The sequence below is a fragment of the Urocampus carinirostris genome, chromosome 8, assembly GCF_059441175.1.
Source record: "Urocampus carinirostris isolate Australia breed hairy pipefish chromosome 8, RoL_Ucar_1.0, whole genome shotgun sequence".
NCBI classification, from domain to species: Eukaryota; Metazoa; Chordata; class Actinopteri; order Syngnathiformes; family Syngnathidae; genus Urocampus; species Urocampus carinirostris.
The window spans coordinates 32256361-32282763 of record NC_142356.1 but is presented as its reverse complement, the minus strand read 5'-3'; the positions used below and the strand labels follow the sequence as shown (position 1 = coordinate 32282763).

At 39.6% G+C, this 26403-nt stretch overlaps 3 protein-coding genes across 3 annotated transcripts; 2 read left to right on the top strand and 1 right to left on the bottom strand.

Moving 5' to 3' along the window:
• The first annotated feature begins 208 nt into the window (after positions 1-208).
• Positions 209-13038, top strand: LOC148361655 (ras-related protein Rab-40C-like). The gene is made up of 6 exons (XM_088342401.1): positions 209-864; positions 940-1000; positions 4860-4920; positions 5471-5548; positions 8511-8733; positions 10701-13038. The coding sequence occupies exons 1-6, from the start codon at positions 711-713 to the stop codon at positions 10997-10999; spliced, it is 876 nt and encodes a 291-aa protein (XP_088198527.1). The 5' UTR covers positions 209-710; the 3' UTR covers positions 11000-13038.
• Positions 13039-15761: 2723 nt separating this feature from the next.
• On the top strand, positions 15762-19197 carry wfikkn1 (WAP, follistatin/kazal, immunoglobulin, kunitz and netrin domain containing 1). Its single transcript, XM_088343170.1, has 2 exons — positions 15762-16235; positions 16870-19197. Exons 1-2 carry the CDS (start codon positions 15966-15968, stop codon positions 18379-18381), a joined length of 1782 nt encoding a protein of 593 aa, XP_088199296.1. The 5' UTR covers positions 15762-15965; the 3' UTR covers positions 18382-19197.
• Positions 19198-21121: 1924 nt separating this feature from the next.
• On the bottom strand, positions 21122-25351 carry mettl26 (methyltransferase like 26). The gene is made up of 6 exons (XM_088343169.1): positions 25005-25351; positions 23179-23341; positions 21710-21769; positions 21521-21588; positions 21370-21448; positions 21122-21303 (listed from the first exon to the last, which is right to left on the bottom strand). Exons 1-6 carry the CDS (start codon positions 25196-25198, stop codon positions 21247-21249), a joined length of 621 nt encoding a protein of 206 aa, XP_088199295.1. The 5' UTR covers positions 25199-25351; the 3' UTR covers positions 21122-21246.
• Positions 25352-26403: the final 1052 nt, after the last annotated feature.

Genomic DNA, 26403 nt, shown 5'->3' with positions numbered 1-26403 from the left:
TGGAGGTAAAGTGAAAGTGTGAAATTCTGCCTTTGCTCTTTATTTCCACCAAAGCTTTTAGTTCTTGTTTAATAGAAGACATGGATAAAAAAAACCAAAACAAAACAAAAAAATACAAATACAGTGGAGACTAAATGAATTGTGGTCCTTTAGTCCCTTTCCGTGTGTTTTTGTTGACGTTGTTGAGGAAATGTCGTTTCAGTGACGTCATACTCGGAAGCTCCAACACATTCAATACGGAAACCACGCTAGTTTAACTGGTTAGCTGTCAATATTTTACATATTGATTTATCTTGGCAATTTCTTTCACGTGGGACTCAGCTTGGCTTTAAGATTCTCAGTACTTTTAGTCTACTTGATTTGTAGCGAACGCTCTTTTACGTGATTTGGTTAACAAAGCAGCTAATGTAGCGTAGCTAATGTTTTTTGATTGTTCTAAATACAAATCTTGATGTCGCCTCGACGATGTGTGGTACGGGTTTTTGTCATGCTACAACAATTTTAACTCGATTTTCCCTGTTTTTAGTGAGATGATCGAATGTACCGACAATTGTGCGTGCGTTTGCACGGTGTTACAAATCTGATCGTAGCGTTGACTGCTCGGTGTTTACTTCAATTAATCAAGTAGTTTGGGGGCGCTTGGTTAGTCCCTTGCCACGTCGATTGAAAGCGTGTTAAGCTTTTCTAGCTGCCCCCGACAATAAGCTCCAATGCGCGGGATAATGGGGAGCCAGAGTAGCCCTGTTAAGAGTTACGACTATCTCCTCAAATTCCTCTTGGTGGGAGACAGTGACGTTGGGAAAGGAGAAATCTTGGACAGTTTACAGGATGGCTGGGTTGAATCGCCTTATGCTTACTGCAGTGGTTAGTAGATGTCACGTGTAATGTATTTTATGAATATTTATAACATCAAATCATGTTTATTATGTGACTTTTTAGGTATCGATTACAAGAAAACCACAATACTGCTGGATGGAAGGAGAGTGAAATTGGAGTTATGGTGAGTACAAGTAGTCGAGTCGTATTTATTTGTTTATCCCTTAATCACAAAAAGTCGAGCCATCGCACTGGCATTTATACTTGATGTAGGCCTTCATTTAGAACAGGGTTCGGAAACCTGTAATTTGTGATCTGTATATGACTCTTTTCACGATTACATTTTGCTCGGAGTTGAAATAGAGCTCATACGACTAATTTCTGTATCATTCTGGATATTTATATTCTGGGCACAGTTTCAACTACAGTTTACAGTCGAGATGTACAACAACAGACTTCGTTTTGGTGGTACGTCAGTAAAGGATAATTTATATGGAATGCATGTTCACTATTGAGGCACTTTGTAATGAGAACCCTCAAAACAAATTGTAAATTCCCAAAAATGCCAGCAAAGCACCCAAAGCAATTTGATTGTGTGACCAGTGGATCTATAAACACGGAGCACTCCCTTCTCCCCCTAGCCCTGTGCTGTCTTCGCTGAATGTAACTACGTGCGCATCTTTCTTATTTGGAGTATTATGGAACATATTTACATAAGAACTTTGCCTGCACCTTGTTTTGAAACCATTATTTGGGACAATAATGCACAAAGAAGCCTCAAAACTCTTAAAGATGGTGTACGCAACTTCTAAAATATTCTACTTGCTGACGCCATCTTCTGACTGAAATCATCATTGCAGCTTGTGTCGAGCTGGATGTGTTCCGTGTGAACGGAAGTGTCTTAGACACGCTCGAATAAACTCTTTCTTAAAGTTGATTTATATATTTTAGGTGTGGGCAGTGTTCATTTTACCTCTGAAAAGTGGTGGGTCCCGGGGACTCGCATGTTCAAAAATCTATGGGTCCCAACAGATATCTATGGGTCCCAACAGATATCTATGGGTCCCCAAAATTTAGTGTTATATTGAAATTGTAAATCGGCGACAAATATATAATATCCATCTATTTATCTATCTACCTTGGTCATATCCCTCAAGAGAGGTGACCGACAGCAAGACAACACATACAATAAAAATAAAATAAAAGGGAGAAAAATAGCAAAAAAACACACACAAAAGTTTTTGGACCATGGCCAACCCAATCGCCCAAACACCCAAACAAGTTACGCACCTCGGCACCTAAGTTGGTCATGCTTTTGTCCCTCCAGATGAAACGGGACACCAGAAAGCGGCCATGTCACTCGGGTCAGGGTGACACAACACACTCTTTTGTTCAACAGCATGGCCCGACAGCCTTCACTGGTTTACCCCTGCCGCATCATACGGGTGCCCAGCCAATCCTTAAGAATGCGTCCACAATCCCACTATCCTTTCACAACACGTCTCCACTCCTTTCTATCACCAACAAGAGCTTTAGCTTCCATTATATTTAGACCTCTTTCCTGCACTGCACTCATAACACCATTCATCCACGTCAATCGCGACCTTCCTCTTGGTCTCCTTCCATTGAGTTCTGCTCTGTAGATCCTCTTCAACATTCGCTCCTCATCCATCCTCTCCATGTGTCGAAACCAACCGAGTACTCTCTTATCAACACGCTTGCTCAGTCCCACGACTACTCCAGTTCTGTCTCTCACAATTTCATTTCTCAGTCCATCCAATCTTGCCACTCCTAACATAGTCCTCAAACACTTCATCTCAAAAACATTCAACTTCCTTCTTAAATCTGTGTTCAGGCTCCAAGTCTCTGCACCATACAACACAGTCGGCAATATTATATAATATAAATCTATATATTCATTCAGTTTTAATCATCACCGTTTATTGATAATACGAATCAGTTGTCACTTCAAGAGTTTTCAGTTCACAACAATATTGTACATTATACAAAATAATATTGCTGAAACTTCAATTAATATTTTCATGCAGTTTTAATCATCACAGTTAATTGGTAATACAAGGCAGTTATCACTTCCGGTTTTCAGTTCATATATTCTTCGTGGTTTGCTGTCCCGCCACAGTTGTAATGCCTTCTCAAGGTCCAATTGCAGCAACGAAATTTCCATAGCTTATTTGTGGTTTTCATTGTCGTGGTGCCGATCGAATGTGCTCTTCTGAAAATTCGTATTGCGAAATGATTTATGCAATCCAGTTTTTTTCTCACACTGGGTACACGCATCACAGAACATGTAGCCTCCATTATCATCCTCCTCATAGCGTAACCAGGAATATAATTGAGTCCATTTTGGCAGAAAAGTCCTTTTCTTGCTAGGAGTATTCTTTAGTTTATTTTCTTTCGACGAATCGTTAGCTTCAACACACGTGCTTTCCTTGCCGGAATTATTGCAGTTGTTATCACTCTCTGCATTATGTTTCAACTTATTACTGACACTGATAAATGACCAATTTTGTGTTGATTTTTACCTAATACTGTTTTTTCGGAGGCATACTTAACCTTCACTCGACGACAAGCACCACAACAATGACGTAATCTCGAAGCAACGAAATCTGGTTTGCCGAGATCGGCGTGCAGACGAAATCTCGAACCCCGAGACCAAAACAACAATGGCGCATCTGCCTGACGAAAAGTTTGGAGTGCGATTAATCTTGGTTTAATAAAAGTAATCGGGTAATAATGTCAATTTTGTGTTCAAAAAGTTGCGTCCGGGGACGCACGTTGATTCGACACTATGCGTCCCCAGCAAAAATGATGCGTCTAGGACGCTGGGACGCGGGCAAACGAGAACAGTGAGTAGGGAGGTGGTGTTGGGTCTGCATTTGGACTGTATTTTAAACAGTTCTTTTCTTACTCTCACCATTTTCATCCTCGGATAAATGAAAACATGCAGCACGTGAGTGAAATCACTCTCCACCAACCCCCTCCAGGCCGCCCTTTCTAGTCCTGCCTAATGCGTTGAGTGGCCGGAACACCTATGATAAAACTAAGATAAAAGCAGCTAGGCTCAGTGGACTTTTTTAAAGGCTCTTTGACCTCAGTTGGGCAGTGTTAACACAAACTTAATAGAGAAAATATTTAATTTGAAACTTTTAAGGACACCTCAAACTAAGCACCCCACCTTTAAGTAACTGCCTGAAGGAGACAAATTTTAATTGGTATATTTATATTGATATGGGACACAGGCTGTGGCATTATTATTCCATACATTTTATCAAATCATTTAACATTACACAGTGAAATACAATGCGATGAAGTCGCGTTTTTAATGAATTTTCTCTTAAAAAGAAAAAAAAAATCTAAATATTTTTGCTTTCATGGCTCCTTGGGTCAAAAAGGTCCCTGAACCCCTGATATAGAACCTGCTGCATCGGTCAGGATTTTGAGGCAGGAAGCTGTCTAATAGACATTCTGTTATTTACCTATATTTAATGTTGATGATGTCGTTCAATTGTCTGTCGATGGCTCTGGTACATCAATTGCGACAACCTGGCTCAACCTTCTACTGCAAGGACAAGAAGATAAGAGTGGGAGGTCAACATCACTCATAGGTTATGGAATTTAAGTGTGTCTTAAGCACTGATTTAAAGACTTACACTGAAGTTGCAGATCGTATCTTAGAGGGTAGTAGTAAACAATACTGTATATGTGAGAGAAGTAGGGGGGGGGAACAATTGCACATCCTTTTGTGCTATTGTCAGCAGCCAATATTTTGATATTCGAAGCTTTTTTTGTTGCTAACGACTGGACTTTCTGCACAATTTTAGTGATAAGTTATATTTATGTTTTGCTGCACTCGTAATATCCACTGCAGCCTGGTCATCCTGGAAGGAGGGTTACCTCATGTGCCACCCCTTTTCAATGTTTCTAAATTCCTCATGCTCAGGTTTTTTCTTGATTTCTTAATGGTGGTTTGTGATTAAGGGCTATACAAATAAATGTGACTTGACTTATTGGTTATCTTGCAGGGATACATCTGGTCAGGGCAGATTCTGTACCATCTTCAGGTCTTACTCAAGAGGTGCACAAGTGAGTAAATTAGCACTCATTAGGTAGCATGCCTAGCCAACTAATATCACAGCAAACAAATGGTCGTCCGTTTTAAATTGAACTTCTTTTGGTCAGGACAAACAACATGTCAATGTCTCTCAAACACCAAATTGATACTCTTGTAAACATATCTTTGTTACTTTAGGTGATTTTGTTTTTCTTTTAGTAGAGAAGAAGTCAAGCGTTGGAATTTTCTCAAAATACTGATTCTATGGACCGCACTTTTTGAAAGATTGTGATCCATACTATAATTGTACAATGTGAGTTAAAATGAAAAAACTAACGATCGTGATTTACATGTTTCCTGAAGCGAAGCCATTTGGAACCCATGAGCATTTGTGACATAATCTTCACTAAATTCTCAGAGAATTTATATTGTTTTTTAACTCATGTACTATAAACACAAAATTTAGTCTCGTACTGGTCAATACAACATAATATTGTTTGTAAATCCCGGTGGTTAATTTCCACTTTAACAAAGGAGTACAGTACTAGTAATGTTGTTCTTATAACGTTTTAAATCCCACAGGGCATCTTCCTTGTCTACGATATTACCAACGGCTGGTCTTTTGACGGCCTTGACCGCTGGATCAGAGAAATTGACGAGGTCAGTATTTTAGTGGAAAAATACTACAAAATAAGATAATATACTTTTGGGTGACATTTAAAGAAATAAATCAAATTTTGCCTTATTTTTTGCTTTACTGTTACTGTTTACTTATTTGTGTATGCACGCTTTTTTTATCCTCCAAAAACTCAGTTTGGGTTCACGCAGTTCACCAGATTTTATGTTATTATATAACTAAGTAATGATTGATTAGTCAGCAAATACCACTGAACACATTTGCTCAGCATTGGATGCAACAGGAATCGAACCTGATTGTGCCGGTGGCCGTGCCCAATCCTAACCACTAGGAATGTACAGTATGTTACAAAAGTGAGTACAGACGCTGCCCCACTTACGAACAAGATAGGTTCGGGATGATCGTTTGTGAGTTGAATTTGTTTGTAAGTTGCTTCAGTGCTATATTGTGTATGTTTAAGGTTTATATAAGTATGTTTAGGACTTCTATAAGTAACTTGTTTCGTTTTGTACAAAAAAAATAAACATTTCATAAAATAATATGTGCTATAAAGATAAATAAAGTTAAGTTTAACTTTTGGAAGATGAGCTTCAAGAGTCCGTGGTAAAAAGTGGACGAAAAAAAACGATCCAACCATTTTCTCAACCGCATCAAGCTTTCTTATTCCACTTTCATTTCAAATGAAACGGCTCGCTTCTTCTTTACACTTTACATCAACCATATTGAATGGATGCACAAGATATTAAACAATAAAAATGTTAAAGTTCTTCGCACGCTGGAGAGAGAGTAGAGAATTTTTACACACAAACTAGGAAGAGGATGCGGATTTCTTCTACAGGGTGAATGCTGGGTGACCTCTCACAGCGCCGCACAACGGTGGTGGCGGAAAGAAGCGCTACAGTACGGTCCTATTCTCGGAAAGAGGTGCATAAAATAAAAAATCTAACTTACAGCAATGTCCGAATATTTTTCGACATCCCGAAAAAAAAATGTTCCTATCTACCGTTTTTCATAAGTCGAATGGTTGTAAGAAGGGGTCTGTACACCCCTTATATTTCAGGAGTGATTTTGTTATAATGTTTAATACTATAACACTGAAGAACCAGCGCTTTGACACAATGAAATTAACTATGCCCCTAAATGTCCAAACAAAGCACTGCTTGTCATTTTCCACCCAAAATACCATGTGACTTGTTACTCTTACTAGGTCTCTGTTGTGAATAAAGAGTAGGTTTGTTCAATTTGGAGTATAGCTCTTACACTTTGTCATACTGAAACTTATATGGCGCAGCATGGCAAGGAACTCTCTCGGGACCTTAAAAAAAGAATTGTGGCACTACATAAGGCCGGTCAGGGCTACTAGAAGATTGCCAACATCATGAAGTTGAGCTGGAGTACAGTGGCCAAGATCCTTCACGATGCAGAAAATCACGTTGCATTCAGGGCTCGTGTTGGACGTACAAAGAAGCTAAGTGAACGAGCACAGCATCACAATCAAAGGTAGGTGCAGGAGTGCTGTCAGCATTGCTGCAGAAATTAAAGTTGTGTGGGGTCAGTCTGTATATATTCAGACCATACACCGCATACTTTATCAAATTACTGCTGTTTTTCTGGAAAAGCGTATTTAGCCCAACCTCACCTAGATCCTAGCTTCAAGGACCCCCCAACTCAATTGAGTTTGAGACCCTGCAATAGAACATCTTTGGGGCATCCTCAAGCAGAAGGTGGAGAAGCACAAGATTTCAAATATCCCCGAGCTCCATCATGTTGTCATAGAGGAGTATTCCACTGGCAACCTGTGAGGTTCTGGTGAAGTCCATGTCACACAAAACACCGGTGCTGTGGAATGCTCTTCCCCCTGAGATCCGATCTCCAACCCCAGTGGAAATGTTTAAATCTAAACTTAAAACACTCTATAGCATATGAATAACCTATACTTTTTGTGGACCATATCTCTGTATTATTTGTGATTGCAACATCCTTTGCTGTCTGGTAATCCTGAAAGGGGGATGCTACATGTGCGGTCCCTTCTCAAGGTTTCTACATTTTCCTCATGTTGAGGTTTTGGAGTTTTTCCTTGCCCTCATTTTGGTTCCAGATCAGGGGATGGTGTAATAATAGTCTGAAAAAATAGTCTGTGTAATAACCTGCGAAGCCCTTTGAGACTCTTTGTGATTAAGGGCTATACAAATAAAAATGACTTGACTTTAGGAATTTTCATTTTAGGGTGTACTCACATTTGTTACTAGTGGTTTAGCTACTAAAGGCTATATATGTTTTGAGCTTTTTGAGGGGAAAATAAATTTACACTGCTATATAAGCATTGCAAAGACTACCTTCAATTGTTCCAAAGTGACATTTCTTCATTGATGTTGTAATAAATGTTTTAATGAAATTTCTGCAGAAATGTGAGTGGTGTATTCACTTTTGTCACATATTGTAGATAACGTAGGAAAAGGCATTTGATTTTATGTCATCATCAGTCACGGTGCCACGTTTTTCAAGGTTGAAGCATTATGAGGAATAGTTCTGCCCGAACAATGCTGTAAAACGCGTTACCGTGAGTAAAAATAGTGTGATGATGAGATAAAATTGAATGCCTTTTCCCATGTAATCTACATCCTTAGTGGTCAAGTGATTACACAGTGGATTTAAGATTATTATTATCATTGTTATCGTAACTATTACTTTTTGGTGCAGGCCAATTTGTCAGACTAGGACAAAAAAGGTTGAGGATCACTGAACTAGTTGATTGGCTGCTGCAGCATGTAAAGGGTGGGCTAGAATACAAGTTTTTCATATATTTTGATTGCTATGAGTTGGCATGTTTTTAAAACCCAATCTAGGCTAGTCGGTCTTCTAGAAAAATGTAATGTTTTCAATGCATATTGGGTTAATCTTGAAATGTCACCCAAAAGCCAACTTCTCAAGAGTATATCACCAGTTTTTACATATCACAAAAGAAAATGTTTTCATTTTTTTTAGCATGCCCCAGGTGTGCCCAGGATCCTGGTGGGCAACCGACTTCACTTGGCCTACAAGCGGCAGGTCCCCACGGAGCAAGCTCGGGCTTACGCCGAGAAAAACAACATGACTTTCTTCGAGGTCAGCCCGCTGTGCAACTTCAATGTCATAGAGTCTTTCACCGAACTCTCGCGCATCGTGCTAATGAGGCACGGCATGGAGAAATTCTGGAGGCCCAACAAAGGTGAGCTACCAGCTTTTACAATCATTTGAGTTATTCACTTACAATACAGTTGTCCACCAAACACTGGAATAAAAGCTCTTGGATATTTTGTATTCATTTATGTATTTTTTGGTAATGATGTGATTTTAGTATGCCATCTTAGAGTTAAAATACATCTCAACCTCTGTTTCAATATCATGCAAAGTGATTCAACCCAAATTGTTGAAAACTACTAGCCACATTTTCACATCATCGTGTCGCTTGGTCATGTAATACGTGTTTTTATTTCTTGGAAGAAGTTCCAAATGCTTAGTTGAGATGTCAATTATTACCTTATTTTCTGGACTATGGACCACGTTGCTTTGTAACAACTCCCACCCAGCGTAGAGGGAAAACAACTCTTTTAGCCTAAAATCTATGTTTGTCTTCAACACCAAAACCCAGCTTCATCTTCTATGGTAAAAACTAGCGTCATCTACATCTGTGTTGAAAACTAGCGTAAAAAATGTAGGTTATCGTTGACCCTAATAATCAATTGTTTTCACAGCTAGAATTTTCTTCTAGGGTTACGGAAAACTGTTGTTGTGTTCCTTCGCTTTCCTAGACATTTCCCTGCGGTTTTCTTTTTATATAAGAAATGCACGTGAATTAGTTTATTTTCATGGCTGGTCAAGCCTGCAGCTTAAAATCTGGTGCGGCTTATATAAAAAAAGTTTCTTCCTTAAAACTGTGGATGCAGCTTTTAATCAGGTGTTCCCTGTAGTCCAGGATTTACAATGATGCCTGAAATGAGTTGCTCTTTTGTGCAAATCAGGCATATGAAACTGAGTTTGGTTCGGGGGCTGGATCCAGACTTTGTTTTCAGGCAGGCCGGATCAGTAAAAAATGCCAACGCCAAATATTTAGCTTTGTTTTCAATGGGTTGATTGGATCCTTTGACCACCAGGATCATAGGGATACCATTTTCTGTGGTGTGTCTTGGGCAAGTACAGCCTGGTGGTGCCCATCCCTCTTCAGGCCAACATATGTTTCCACCCGGTCTCGAACCAGGGCACCTTTCGAGTGTTAGGCGAATGTGCTAACCATTGCACGACGGAAACATGCCTTATTCTTTAGCCCAGATTTGTAGCCTACCCTACAAATTATAATCACGGATGATAAGGTATATTTTCCATTCACAACACATTTGTTCACAAACAATGGAAAAAAATGATTATTTTGTTTGTATTCCAATGTGTTAAATCTTTTTTCATTTTAACAGTTGAGTAAATGCAGCTTTAGATCTGAACCAACTCACCACAAACATTAACAAACTCAAATGGGAGCTACGGATAAAAATATGCTTTCCTAAATTGCCAGACTGTTTCGAAATAAATGAAAAATAAGTACAATATAAGCGAGGGCGTACTGAATACTGCACAACATTGTTTTGACCATGAAACCAGACTGGATGTCAGCTCTTTTACACCTTTATTTCCCTCTTTTCCCCCCTAACCTATATTTTTTGTTGACAATATCTCTGTACTATTTGTACTTGCAACATCCATTGCAGCCCGGTCATCCTGAAAGGGGGATTACCACATATGCGGTCCCTTCTCAGGGTTTCTTCATTTTCCTCATGTTGAGGTTTTTGAGTTTTTCCTTGCCCTCATGTTGGTTTCAGATCAGGGCATGGTGTAATAATAGTTTGAAATAATAGTCTGTGCAATAACCTGTGCAGCCCTTTGAGACTCTTTGTGATTAAGGGCTATACAAATAAAAATGACTTGACTTGACTTGACTTGACTCTAGCACCGGGAAGAAGCATTTGGTTTGTATTTATTTAAGAAAATCATAACTTTTGAAAGAAATGAGCTTGATACTTTTTTTGACAAACTCTGAAATTTATGGTGCGCCGGAATAAATCATCCAACTGGTCTGATTCGCCCTGTGGGCCGTATCCTTAACATGGCTTGTTTTAAGAGTCTCAAAATCTCAATCCATTGCAGTTTTCAGCCTCCAAGATCTATGCTGCCGTTCGATCGTCTCCTGCACCCCCGTACACCTCATCGACAAGCTGCCTCTCCCCGTGGCCATCAAGTCGCACCTAAAGTCCTTCTCCATGGCCAACGGCATGAACGCCGTTATGATGCACGGACGCTCCTATTCGGTTGCCAACGGCACCAACTCTGCCGTCGGCGGTGGCGGAAGCAAGTCCAACAGCATCAAACGCGTCATCTGGCCTCAACGGAGTCCACCCAAAGCCAAATCCTCCACATTGTCCAAAAGGAACTGTAAGATATCGTAGTGAAATCGGACGCTGAGGCGTTTTATGACGTTATTGCTCCGAGACGGTTCCTTTTGGCAACTGCGAAACAGGTTCGTAACCGAGCGCTGCCTTGAACTCGTCTTGACCTGTAGGTTATTTTCTTTTAATGCACTTCCTGGTGCCATGTTTGGGGGTTGTTGGTTTCGCACTTATATTTAAGGAGCTCACTGGTGGGGTCAACAAGACTTTGTTACTCGCCATAAAACACTACAAAGGTTTTTTTTTTAAAGCTCATATTGAATGTTAGAATTTGTATATTGTATCAACTTTTTGTGATTATGCCATTTTGACTCCTGAGGGGCGATTTCAAGTGTCTTATATCAGTGAAGCTTCGCCTTCTTTGAGTCTGAGGTAAAGTTATTTTAAGTTGAACTCATTAATGGAGCTTTACGGAATTTGAAACTTTGTTACTGAATGGCGCACTTTCCTGGTTTAAAGTCATGATAACAGCCGTAGCTCGTTCATTATGCGCGTGCAAGTACGTGCATTTATTAGATGCACTCTTAAAACTCTTCCTTCATCTTTTTAGCGGTTTGGGTTTGTATTTGCACTTTCCTAGAAGCAGGTCTTTTCTTACTTTCACCATTTTCATGCTAGACTGACAAAAAAAAAGCCTGCAGGGACGAGCATGACGTCACTCTCCAGAAGTTGAAAGCAGATAGGCGCAACGGGAAAAAAAGCAAGAGGGCTTTTTGAAATCAATTGGGCATATTTAACACATATCTAATAGAGAAAATATTTAACTTTCATAGGGCACTTCAAACAACGCACCCAACCTTTAAACATTTTGAATAAGGAAATTGATAGGGCCCATTACCAGTTTGGGCAGTCTGTCAAAATGGTCATATAAAAATGGCATTATTTTATTTTTGGTTATGTTATGACCTGATGTACTGGTTGCTTTTTAGTCACTGTATTTTGCTCATTTTGGAACTTGCTTAGTGCTGATAAGGAAAAGTACAAGCTCAATGCACAAGTTTTTAATCTGCTATTTCTTGTGTCCATTTGTAAACTGTGTTTTTTTTTAATGAAACAATGCATATTGATTCATTTTTACTATGTATTTATGAATGAATGAATAGGGGTGACTCGATCTCATCCAGTTTAAAACTACTAAATCGATTGATTTCATTTTCCTCGTAAAACAATCGAAAAACCCAAACCATGACGGATATCCTCGAATTCAAATGAACTCCTGTTCAATCGGCTCATGCTTGTGTACATGCTGCAGTTGCACTCAAGGTCTTAAAATGCATATTTAAGAAGCATTTTACATCCATATTTTTAACTTTGTTAAATATCTGATCGGTATGGACTGATCAACATGGTAGCAGTATCAATATCTGCATCTAAGAAAAATGTTATAGAGCCATCCTTATTATAAACGATCGTCATCTGCTGCCTTGGAAATATATGACCAGATGGAATGTGTTGCCGCTGACTCTTAAGTATTTGTTTGAGCTTCAGTTAACTGTTAGTGTTGACTTTTCGCAAACTTTACTATGTAACCATACAAATATTCGATGAGTCGTAAGGTGTCCAGCTAACTGAAAAACCTCACTTAAAAGCACAAACCTTTTCTTTTGAACTTTTAAAAAGGAATTTTTAAAAAAAATGATACATTACCTACTAGTAAGTCTGTCGTGGGATTCAGATATTGTGCATACTTTCCACTATTTTGAAATGAGTGTGTTGGAATTGATTAAATAACTAAAGTACAGTGTGTTGTCTGCACTTAATCTGAGCTGTGTTGTGAAAATTTTGAATGTAAATCAATATTTCATATTTTTTCTTTATGGCTGTGTCAAATGACAGATCTTTCGTATGTAATGGAGCTAAAACACCGTATGGCAATTGCTTTTTTTATCCTACCACAGGGGTGTGCTAACTATGGCCCCGTGGGCCACATGTACCCCATCAAGGTTTTTAATCTTGCACGTCAAATGTTAAAAATACAATGAAAATATGTATAAAATAGTTGAAAAGAGTACTATGAATAAAAGAATGTGTTGATCTGGTGCCATTCATATCCCTAGATGTCTCCAATATTCAATTAGCAGGCTGCATTTTTCTTTACTTGCTACTTTTTAATCATGTATTTTTTTTGGAGATATTTATCAAATGTAATGAAAAAAATATTCTGAGATAGCCCTATTGCATTTTGAGTTTTCCATGTATATTATAAATATATGACATCTACATGTAGAGGATTGCATGTTTATTCATAAGTCAATATATTCACTGCTGTTCTAAAAAAAAAAATTCAATTTTTTTTTGCAAAAATGGAATGTTAACAAAAAAAGGCCCCCAAAACGAAAATACAGTAATAACTTGGTGCAATGTGGTTTACTTTTCACAGTATTTACTAATTCATGGATTTGCTTCATGCATTATATTCTGCATTCTGATCGGCTAAACAATCTCCCTACTTATAATTGGATTCTATTTTATAATATTATACAGATTTGACGATACAGTAGTTATTCAAAAGAATTCAACAGAACTTTCATTCTTGAAACAAATGCTAGAGCCTGTAAGACAGGTTTGTTCTTTGGGTTTAGTGTATAATATGTTATAGTTTTATAAAAGTACTAATAAAAATGATGATTTGATGCCATTCATGTCCCTAATGTCTCCAATATTCAATTAGCAGGCTGCATTGTTTCCCCTCTACTCAAACCCATTCAATCCAGTAGAGGTTTGTATTTATTTTTAAATAATATTTTTATGTTGCTATACCAATAATTTCCTGTAGATGGGACCAGAGGGCGAAGCTCTGGGTGTTATTAGCAGATGGCAACTGGCTAACAACTATCTTACTAAAGTATAGAATTAATTGCATAATAATTGTAAAAAAAAATATTCTCCTTTACGTATTTCACCAATTAGGGGTTCTTTTTGGAACGGTACCCCCACGATAAGAGTGATCATGGCACGTCCTCTTGAAATTCCAGAGGCGATACAAAAACAATTGGATACGGCTATACAGTATAATCTTTTCTCCCTTCAAGTATGGTCAAGTTATCAGATTTCAGACTGTATTGGTAGCTACAGAAAAAGTCATCTATATTTTTCCTCTTGGCCTCGTCCTTCTGCCAAATGTTTAACCCAATGATGCTCGTGAATCAAAAAGTTTGCCCACCCCTGTCCTACCACCACTTTCTATGCAACATTTCTCAAGGTCATCGTGGGAACATGTTTGGCTGTCTTTGTGTGCAGTGAATCCAGCAGAGCTGAGAAGGCTTCAACACAACTTGGGGGGGCTGCTGAATTGATTAGCGTTGTGTTGGCCATTTTTGGATAACCGAGACATGAATGCAGCGGTCAAAAGTCACTGAGAGGTCACCGGGTCACTGCTAGTGAAAAGATTTGGGGGTGAAGCTTCTCAGGGCCTTGAAGCCGAGCTGGAACAAAGCAAATGTGAAGTGAGAATGCAAATGGTCGAATAATATATATAGATATACACTACTGTTCAAAGGTTTGGGGTTGGCTAGAAGTGTCCTTATTTTTCAAGAAGCACTGATTTATTCAATGCTAACATGGGAGATGACTTATAGCTGCAAATGTCGTTTTTTTAATGCTATATCTATACGGGTGCATAGCAGTCCATTTCCATCAACCAGCCCTGAAGTGTTGTGTGTTAGAAAGCTAATAGATATTTAGAAAACCCTTGTGCAATGACGTTAACACAACTGAAAACGGTTAATCTGGTTAGAGAAGCGATAAAACAGACCTTCCTTTGAGCTCGTTGAGTATCTTTAGAATAGTCAGAAGAAGATAAATTTGACAGTCTATTTTTGTTCTAACAAATTAAAGTTATTCCCTGTGAGAAATTGCCCCAAAAATGTAGATATCCTCCATCGACGTGTACTACTCCCTTCAGAGAACCGCACAAACAGGCTCTAACCAAGGTAGAAAGAGAAGTGGCAAGATGACAAGTACATTACAGTTTCTCGTTTGAGAAATAGATTCCATGTAGGTCTTCAACTAGCAGTTTGGTTGAATGGTACCCGCAAAACACCAGCCAGTGCCAACATCTACAGTGATGAAGATACAGTATTCTAAGATGCTGGCTTTCATGGTAGAGAGGCGAAGAAAAATCCATATCTGAGATAGGCCAACAAAAGAGATTCATACAGGCAAAATAACAGAGAAATTCAACAACTCATTAGATAGATAAAGTGTGATTTTTAAAAAACAATTTTCTGGATGAGTTTCTCTTTCTCTCTTTCAAATATAACTGCACTTTGCTAAACTGGTGTGCTGTTATTAAAACATGCATGGTCAATAAAATTGCCTTATTTTATGTTTAAGTTGTAGTTTGTATAAAGTTTTCCAAAATTCACTTCATCCGCTTAAACTTTAAAATACCTGATTGGCTGTTTACAGGGGGACACGGCAATAAATGGTGTCTGGACACTTTCCCCGTTGGATTTCTCACGCAGATGTTTATGTGCGTGCGAGCTTGTTTGCAGCGTGTTTTCTTTGATGTTTTAACAGTGTTTGTGCAGTTGTTGCACGCACAGCGTTAAAGTTCGAGACACTGGACAGTCGAGGAGGCGTTTGGAAGGCGCTGACTGCCCCCCTCTTCTCCATTCTCCTAAAGGTTGATGTATCCCCCTCTCTTTGTGCGCTTTAGTTCGCGTGAAATTGCCCTGGATAACATTTTACTGACACGCACGTTTTTATATAAAAAAAAGTAAAGGTTAACAATCCCAACCCCATAGAAATGTCCCATACCTTCACAAAACGCGTTTTATTATCATTTTTTAAATTATTATTGTAGTTAAGTAGTTAATTCGTGGCGCACGGATCTTGCTTGGACTTTTACGCACACTGCGCTCAGACCAATCCTCCACTGAAAGGCGAAAAGAACTCACTTCCTTATCTTGACCTAAAGGAGGGATGGAATTCATCCAAGGACGACGAGTGCAAAAGAGCAACGATGAGTAAACCCCCTCGACTACCTTTGGAGAACCAGTGCGCCAAGAAGGCTGCAATTTGGAGTCCTGCCCTCAGCCCCAAAAGGCAGAATTTTGGATGGATTCGCAGCTATTTTGCAACACTTTTGCTATGCCAATTGCTTGGAGTTTGTTTGGGTGCAAGTATCGCGGCACCCAAAGTGAAACACGAGGGGCTCTGCCCCAACAAACTCAACACAAATCTCTGGGTTGATGCACAGAGCACCTGCGAAAGGGAATGCAACGTAGATGAGGTGAGGACTCATTTATACTTAAAAAATACACAAGTTAACTTTGAAACCAACATGTTTCTCCTAATGACTGAAGTGTTTTGTATGCGGTTATGTTTCTGTTTTCCATAAAGGTAGGTTTAGTTTTGCCTTCTCTTAGATACAGTTTTGTAATCAGTACTCTTACGACTGTATCCGATTTCCTAATACAGTATTTAGTGATATACAAAAATGTATTTTCGTACACTGGCACCGCAAATCTTATATATCTTAATAAATATTATAATATACACACAAAAAGCCAATTTCTTTTTCTTATTTGACCATTATTTAACTCAGTCATATATGGTGAGGTTTGAGTCTTGTGAGCCACAATCATATTTACAAATGACTTAACCTACATCTTATTTATCATTTGATTGGAGGAGTAAGAAATCAATGAATATATACTGTAACATAGAGAACACCTTTATTGTTATTATTATTATTAAGTTAAGTCTATGCACTGCTTCTTTTGAGTAAAAGCATCAATAGAGGTAATCCTCTATTATGAAAAAAGTCCGGATGGCCTGACTTGCTATCAGCTTGCTAATACTGATTAAAATGATGCGTATTGGCTTTTTTTGTAAGTATAAGTACTTGGTTTTGTCATATGCAGGACTGTGCCGACTTCGAAAAGTGCTGCACCAACGTGTGCGGCCTCAACAGTTGCGTCGCCGCCCGATTCTCCGACGGCAGCACCGCTCAGCCCGGCGGAGATGGCAGAGGTGATGCCGCCCTGGACTCGGTGGCCACATGCGATGGCTTCATCTGTAGCCAGCAGGGTGCCACTTGCGACATCTGGGACGGTCAGCCCATCTGCAAGTGCCAGGACCGCTGCGAAAAAGAGCCCAACTTTACCTGTGCTTCAGATGGCTTAACGTATTTTAATCGCTGCTACATGGATGCAGAAGCCTGCATCCGGGGCGTGACCCTAACGGTTGTCGCCTGCCGCTTCTACCTGGCGGGACCGCACACCAGCCCACTACCTCAGGGAACGACCGCCTACCCCACCCAAACATCCACACAGGAGGACCCGCTGCCGCCGACGCTGTATTCCAACCCGCACCACCAGTCGGTCTACGTGGGCGGCACGGTCAGCTTTCATTGCGATGTCATCGGCGTCCCCAGGCCCGATGTCACGTGGGAGAAACAAAGCGAACGCCGCCAGAAACTGGTCATGAGGCCTGATCAAATGTACGGCAACGTGGTGATCACAAACATCGGGCAGCTGGTCATATACAATGCTCAGGTTTGGGACACAGGCATCTACACGTGCATTGCACGCAACTCTGCTGGGGTGCTTCGCGCCGACTACCCTCTGTCGGTTATCAGCCGGGCTGCTGATGACTTCTCAGAGGATCCAGAGATGCCCATGGGAAGGCCCTTCTCCCCGGCAGACTGCCTAGCTGAGGTGGACTTAAGGGTGTGCAGCAGCGAGCGCCACGTTGATTGGTACTATGATGGCAAGCTAGGTTCTTGCATCGCTTTCAGCAACGGCGGCTGCGAGGACAGCCGGAACCGCTTTGAAACATATGAAGAGTGCAAAGCCTCGTGTCAGCGTGAGGGGTCTGGGCTCTGCTCCCTGCCAGCAGTCCAGGGCCCATGCAAAGCTTGGGAAGTGCGCTGGGCTTGGAACCCCATAGTCAAACGCTGCCGAGCATTTGCCTATGGTGGATGCCAGGGCAATGCCAACAGCTTCGCCACACAGAAGGAGTGCGAAGCCAACTGCCCTGCGCCCAAAAAGAAGCCGTGTAAGACATGCCGGGTAAAGGGGAAAATGGTGCCCAGTTTGTGTCGAAGTGACTTCGCCATTGTGGGTCGGCTGACAGAGCTAGTCGAGGAGCTGGACTCTGGGCTGGCGCGATTTAGCTTGGAAGAGGTTCTCCGGGACGAGAAGATGGGCTTGAGGATCTTCAACACCAAACACCTTGAGGTGACCATCGACAAGATTGACTGGAGTTGTCCTTGCCCCAACATCACCGTGGAGGAAAACACGCTCCTGGTGATGGGGGTGGTGCAGGATGGCATGGCTGTTATCCAGTCAGACAGTTACGTAAAGCCTATAACCGATCGCAGACTTAAAAAACTGCGTGATGTTCTGGTGAAAAAGACCTGCCATACATCGTAAAACTCGCCAGACTTGCTCTTGCACAAATGGCCGAAGGAACAAATGGGACTGTAAACCATACAGCACCAAAGTGGACGTTTGCCCAACAAAAATGAACACTATTTTCACACGTGCACTGCTAGCCTAGCGCTACTTAAACCTTATCTCATGTATATTATAAAATCATAATTTGGGTGTTTTGTTTGCAATAATGACTTTTTATTATACTTGGTAACGTTCATATTCAGTCATTATGTTACTTTCACGATTAATATACTGTATCTGTTAGAGCTGTCTGAAAAGGATCTGTAAATAAATACTCACTTAGCTTAACGTTTCTTAAACCAGAAGTCAGGCCAAAGAGTTTTCTAAAAATAATTATCTTTATGGGTTCCCTCTAGCCTGAAAAAAACTATTTGGCTGATCATCTCATCTCATCTCATTAGCTGTACCGCTTATCCTTATTAGAGTCGCGGGGTGCTGGAGCCCATCCCAGCAATCATAGGGCAATGGGCAGGGGACACCCTGAACTGGTTGCCAGCCAATCGCAGGGCACAGACAACTCACTTGCTCAGTCACACCTAGGGACAATTTGGACCGGCCAATTCACCTGAAATGCATGTCCTTAGAATGTGGGAGGAAACCTGAGTGCCCGGAGGAAACCCACGCAAGCACGGGGAGAACATACAAACTCCGCACAGTAAGGCCAGTAGCTGGATTTGAACCCACGCAGGAGGTTCCCACGACCTCAGAACTGTGCCGCACACACGCTAACCACTGCGCCGGCGTGCTGCCCTTGGCTGATCATATTTGCACAAAATAAGTCCAAGAGCAAACTTTACCTGGTTTACTCCAACTCTTGGGGCGGCCGATTTGAGAATGTTTTTAGGTATAGATAGCCTCACAAATGCTCATTCTTTGGTTAATGACCAATCGTGGCTCTGCCTCAGTAAATGAACCTCAAAATGGCCTTCTCTAGAAATGTATAGAAACATGTCTATTATACTTCTTAACTCATATTCTACCAAAATCGAATGAGTTGTTTGGACTAGTACTTCCATTTTAATTTGCATTTTATATTTTTCTTTCAAGGTTTTTTAATGTACTTTCCATTGGTTTCTATGTTCAATATGCACATCATCACTGATAAACATCTTGACAAATCAGTTTTTGAACATGTATAGCTGACTGCATATTGCATATACCAGGTATCGGTATTTTATTGATCTGTACCAACACAAGCCTTATATCTAGTGACCATTTTGTAGCTATAGGTTTAATAAAATGCCAATCATTTCATGGAATTTGAAAATTTTAATTTGTAGAGGGCTTTTACGTATCATTTTCTGATACCAGTATCAATGACTACTGAAGAGTCGAGTATTGTTTCAGTCTTAAAACGTACTATCAAACAGTACTTATGATATACAAAAATATGTATTAAATAATATAACAAATAATATACAACTGCTGGGAAAGTTAAATGTTTATTTTTTGCAGTCCATTGCTAAAGAGTTAAAGTGATATTGTGTCTATTGATGCTTTTTACTCAAAATAAGCAGTGCATAGACTTAACTTAATAATAATAATAGCTGTAAAAAAAAAGCAATATTGATTTGAATACTAAGCAAAAATATATTAACTATCATATAAGTCAAGTCATGTTTATCTGTATAGCCCGTAATTACAAAGAGTCTCAAAGGGCTGCGCAGAACACAGGTGATTGTAAACCACAGACTATTATTACACCATCCCCTGATCTAAAACTTACACAAGGGCAAGGAAAAACTCAAAAACCTCAACATAAGGAAAATGAAGAAACCTTTAGAAGGGACCACACATAAAGTAATCCCCCTTCTAGGATGACCAGGCTGCAATGGATGTTGCAATAACAAAAAATACAAAAACGCTCTTGAACCTGCGGATCTCTTCTTGGCTCTTGGGATCACAAGTAGACCAGCATTTTCATATAAACATGCATTCAAAGAGCCCGTATGCCTTATTTTCAATTTTATCAAGTCAGAAGAGGTATCAAGCGGTCACAGGTTCGATTCCCGGCTCCTCCGTGTTACATGTCGAAGTGTCCTTGGGCAAGACACTGAATCCCTAATGCCCCCTTAGCAGGTAGTTGCCTTGCATGGCTGACGCTGCTATCGGTTAGTGTGTAAAAGGGAAAAGTGTGAAGCACATTGTAAAGCGCTTTGGGAGGTCTTCATTGACTTGAAAAGCACTATATAAATGCAGACCATTTACATTTATTTTTTAATCACTCTTAGGTCGTGAAATTTTCACTTATTTTGAATAACCTGGGGTTCACATTTTGAGTACTTGCTTTCAGTTGCACTATAAAACACAGTGGTCGAATATTACAGTATTCCTTTAGTGCTGGATGTAAATCTTAAGCTTTCACAGCATTTCACTAGTAGATGTTGCTGCATGTTTATATGATAGTTCATCAATTTATGCTTATTACTCATATCAATATTTCTTTTCAATGAATGAGTTTTTTTTAACCAGTCAGAGGTGCTAAGTAATCCACAATGTACCTTTAAGGTATAGTTCTAGCGTTACCACTTCAAGGCTAAAATGGAACTAAAGTAGTTAATGTGTGGTTTAACCTCAGTTCAAGTAGTTTTATAGTAATAACTTACTGCATTTTGGACAACACTAGAGTGATATAGAATTACAAATGTGCAAATTTAAGTACGGTAAAGTAAGCACTTTTATTTAGGTGTGTAATCAATAAAAGGGTGTGCTACAGATAAATGATACAATCATTCTTTAATCAGTTGAAAAAATTTGGCATCAAATCAGAATTTTGAGTTCATTCAAGGCGATTTTTCTCCATCCTGCACCGATGAGTCCGGCAAAGATGGATAGGACGCTTCACACTAAACTTTCCTTCCTGAACAGGAGACATTTGTTGTTGGCTGGCATGTCCACCTAACAAACATCAGCGTTAATCGACAAATTGGGGGAAAAAAGGTAAAAAAAAAGCTAGAAACTTACAATTTTCTCCAGGAATAAACCATGCATCTCTGCAAGAGATTTGAGAAGCGAAATATCCCTGAGGCCCCACTCCGGGTTCCTATTGATACAAATGTTTCGTTCTTGAACTTACTTTGCACAAGGATAGCAAACAATGTAAGGTTAAACTTACCTCTGTCGAAGGCTTAAGTCGAAATCAACATTGCTTTGTGGTGTGATCTTCCCATTCACTGAATAAGGCTGAACAGCACAGCAGAAATGTCATCTCAAAACAATACTGAATTGATTTATTTTGTCAGACTGCCATCTTTTGACACAATACACATTTATGAGGACGTCAAGTATTTTTTTTTTTACTTACCCCATACGTCAACAGTAAACCTTGTGGTTTCAACACCACTCCAGATCCTTTGAATAAACCCTAGGAAGGATATAAAATACTTATATAAATATATCAATGTCACCAATGAGGCAGTGGAGAGGAAACAGAGTTTTTAAAATACTGTGTGATACTCGAAGTTTCAAAACAAAATAATTCCCCTCCAGTGATTTATTTTCAAACACTGCTGCCCGTCAAGGCCAAGGTCTCTGAAGAGCGGGATGACGGTACGCGCGCGCACACACACACACACACACACACACACACACACACACAAAAAACGGCGACCAGATGATCAACATGCTGTATCTGAGTCAGATCAGGGGGCTTCTCTTGCTCCTGGTAACCAGTACTGTTTATCATTTGACCACTAAATGTCACTGTTCTGTATAGTGCAAACAAAAACGAGTTTTAAATAGCAGATGAAAGTCTACAGACTCAAAAATTTGTTTGTTTTTTGTTTGTTGGGTACCCGTAGAATTAAGATGGCGGATAATTATTTCAGTTCTCTCTAATTACGCTCACGTAGTGTCAAATAAATGCAAATATCTTATTCTACAAGTATATTTCATGTATTTTTGCTTATAGTTCAAAACAATATTGTTTTTTGCCACTATAAGGTGCTAAATATTAGACACTGTCCCTTAAAGAAACTTATATGGAAAATTCAGACGTAAAGGTACATTGTATATTATTTAGTGTCTCCGAGTGAGTTAAAACATTTGTTAAAATAAAATATATTTATTTGAATAATAAGCAAAAATACACAAACTATCATAAAAACCTACATTTTTAAAGTATTTGTAGGGTGAGAAATTTAACAACATAGTAATACCAACATTATTTTAGAAATACATACCAAACTGGGTGCCCTTTGCCCTAATAAGTAACAAAAACGTATGTCTCCAGTTGAAAAAGGTTGAAGACCCCAGGACGTCACAGTGCATAAACATGTTGTGGTCAAATATTACACAGTGTCCCTTTAAGGACCTGTGTAAGCCCAACTCTTACATTACAAGCCAGTATCGTTACAACTGCATGGGAAACACATTTGGACAACAAATGACAACATTTAAAACGGCTCGCAATATTTATTTTCTAATTTTCTTGCAAGTGCTTAACCCTTGAGCATGCATAGATTTAGGACAGGGGTCTCAAATCAGGCAGCCCGTGGACCAGTTCTGGAAATATAGCATGGGTTGTTGATATTTTCCAGGAAATTTGATATCTAAATGGCACGATTTTCAGGGGTTGACTAAGCCAATTTTACCTTTCGTAATTACAACCTGGTAATAACATAATAACAACATAGTAATTACATGTTATTTTTAATTTCAGTAACAAAGCACCTGGGATCATTCAATCCTTTTTTTTAACTCACACATTGGATATCAAGATTTGACTTAAGCACAGTGGTAGACAAATTCCGTGTCCCCAAAAAAAATACATGCCTCTGTGCAAGCCATGGGAGAGATGTGGATCATGTTGAGGTTAAGGACCAGATCCAGGCTCTCTGGCTGGATCCCTCCCCAGTGTTCGTGACTCAGAGAAGCATCTAGGTGGATGCTGGGCTTCACATTGTTTAGTTGGTAGTGAGCTCTGTAGGCTTCTATACTGAAAAGAGAAGCACGGTTTATTGTGTGAGCCCAACAACACGAGCGTGCCTGGACTCCGAACATCTCTCGTGAGCAGTGTAGGGAGTAACTTGTTACAAAGGAATGCCTTCCTGGAAAACAGTTACTGTTGTTGGTAACGAGTACTGTAACGAGTTATTAATCAAATTTTGCAACTCTGTCGTCACAATATGGTGGGTTACATAGGGTTCCTACAGCTTAAGTTATATTCATGAAATTTTAAGACTTTTTAATGCCTTTTAAATTAAAATTAAGACCAATTCCACACAAAAAAAAATAAAAAAAATTAAAACAAACAAAAAAAAAAACCACAAATATTTTTTGCACAGAACACATCCTGCCTTGTACACATTAACTGGCACAGCTTTTAGCAATGGTCAAAAACGTTTGTGGAGCAGCCACTTCTCATTAAATTGACACTTTGCGGGCATGGTCCAAAGTAAACATATTTGTCCGAAGTTGCTATGTGTATTGTGGGAAGACGTAAGACATGTTTTTGTTCTAAAAGGTCAGACTGAAACCACATCACCGTTTTGAGAGTTTCTGTATTGTGGTCACACCATGTTGCCACAAAAGTAAATCGGTAAAAATTTATAAATGTTACAAAAAAAAATTCTTAAAAAATATAAAACTTATTAATGTGTTCACATTTTCGAGACTTTCAAAAATTGGATTCAATACATTTTAATGCAAATTAAGACCTTATTTTTAGAATTGTCAATTCAAAGCCTTGTATGACTTTTCAAGGATCCGCCGGAATCCCGGTTACTGCACTACTTTAAAAAGGCAGACCATGAGTAAAAATGTCTCATGTTCTTTGGAGATTCCTTCTTCGCTCATGAAGTTTCATAATACACATTTGGCCAGCAGCACAAGGCTAAATACATCATCTATGCAAAACGCACATACTTATAACAAACAACAAAACACAACTGAATACAGTTACAGTGGCAGCATATCAAGCAGACTACAAGGATGCGCATTTTCTCTCTACTGATATTCTGTATATAATCACATCCAAGGCGCATTTTCAACTATAACATAGAATACTGAGATCAAATGAGCATATATGGTTATTTCACAAGTAGTGAATGGTAGACAGCACAAGGAGAGGTGGGCGCGGCTTAAACAGCAACAACAAACTAGCGGGAAATCAATGGGCAAAATGTCAGCAGATAATTTACTATAAAAAAGTGCTGAATTTTGGTATTTTCTCTGTAAAATCCTTTTGCAACAAACCATGCCTGGAGAAAAGAAAGAATGTCTCGGATATTACCCAGGAAATGTTCGAGGGGTTTGAACACAAAATGGACATGGAGTGTCTCAAGATTACGCAAGAAATATAAATGGTTCACTGCTTCCCCTGGTTGGTGTACACGTTTTCTTTTAATTCTTTAATAGTGTGGCTCAGTCTAAGTAGTTTTATGGGGTTGGCTTCAATGTGAGTGTTTACGGTAGTTTGTAACTGAATAGTTACTTCCAGAGTAACGCACTACTTCTGGTTGTCAGTGTTCCAAGGAGGTTAACGTAATTACTTTAAAATTCAGTAACGAATAACAGTAACAAATTACTCCCCCAGTAACACTTCTCATGAAAAGGATGTAGTCCACTGATTTCGGTTCCTTGAGTTCACCGAAGAATACCTGTCTAAAGAGCGTTGGTCGTATTCTGACGGCTGCCAGGTGATGTTTTTTAATGCCCCGGCAAAATGTACGACGTGTTGCCCCGTGCCGGAGGAGATCTCGAGCGCTTGCAGATGTCTGTCGGCGCTCACGCAGCCCCGAAGGACCGACAGGATGGGCTCCTTGTTCCTTTCCGCGGCGGCGGCATTCAACATTCCACTAAAACTTGGGTAAAGCTGCTGGGTGAAACAAAATAACCTACGAAACCACCCCAGGACCGCTGCTTAGGAAATTGTGGGACCAAAAAAACGGTAACGATGTTTTGGTTTTCGCTAGAAAATGCTTAACTTCCCGTTCGTCACAGGCCACGTGGCTTATATCACCCAATGAGAGCAGTGCAAGAAAGTCACCGAAATGAGACCTTTACTAGATTTGGCGGTACAGTATACATATTTGCTTTATTAAAGGGAAAGACACGCATTCTTGTTATAAGTGAAATATTTTACCTTGTATCGCATGTAAAAAAATTAGGTCCGGGTATCATTGATAAAAATTTCCAATGTACCACAATATGCTGTATTTTTTAGTACTACCGTACCCTATATTCATCAACTTTTATCAACGGGTCCCACGACTTGCAATGGTGCTAAACGGAAATTCTAAAACACGATAACCATGGAAATTAAGCTTGTCAATTATCAAGAAATGAAAAGAAGGCACACAAATTGTTACCCTCGCTAAGGTATATGCCCATAACCAATTGCGGATTTTTGAAAATAAGGAGGTGATAAGAACAAGGCAAACCTCTAAATCAGCCTCCAACATGGTGCCTGCGGGTATCGAAGGTGCCCCCTAAGCTCTAAGGACAGGTGAGGTGCCCGCGGACCTGTTTTGAAAATAGCTCACCAGTGCAGGGTCGTTGTGATTTTCTACTAAAAGCATTATTTTAGTGTTTGACTGAGTCTATTTAACCCTACTCCCAATAAATACCCTGATAATAATATACTGTAGTAACAACATGGTAATAAAATGATAAGTTGGTATTTTAGAAATGCGTCTTAAACCGGGTGCACTTTGTAAGACAAAATTAGCTCTCAGGTTGGAAAAACTGCAGAAACAATTCAAATTACAAGTACTATAATTAAAGGGACAGTGTATATTATTTGACCATAAGATGTCACTGTATTGTATAGATCAATGGTTCCCAAATTTTTGCAGGCTCGCGCCCCCTTGGCTCCCCAGTGAATTCTGAGGTACAAATGACTTGTGTTTCCTCTGAACCTAGTGACTACGCAAAAGCAAATTCTGCAACAGGCGTTTTCTTCTGTTCCACGTCCACTTCCTCAAAACCAAAACAAGTCCAAACACGTACCGCCCTTCTTTGGTGCGAGCTTCGGTTCCTTCTCGTTTGTTGACTCTG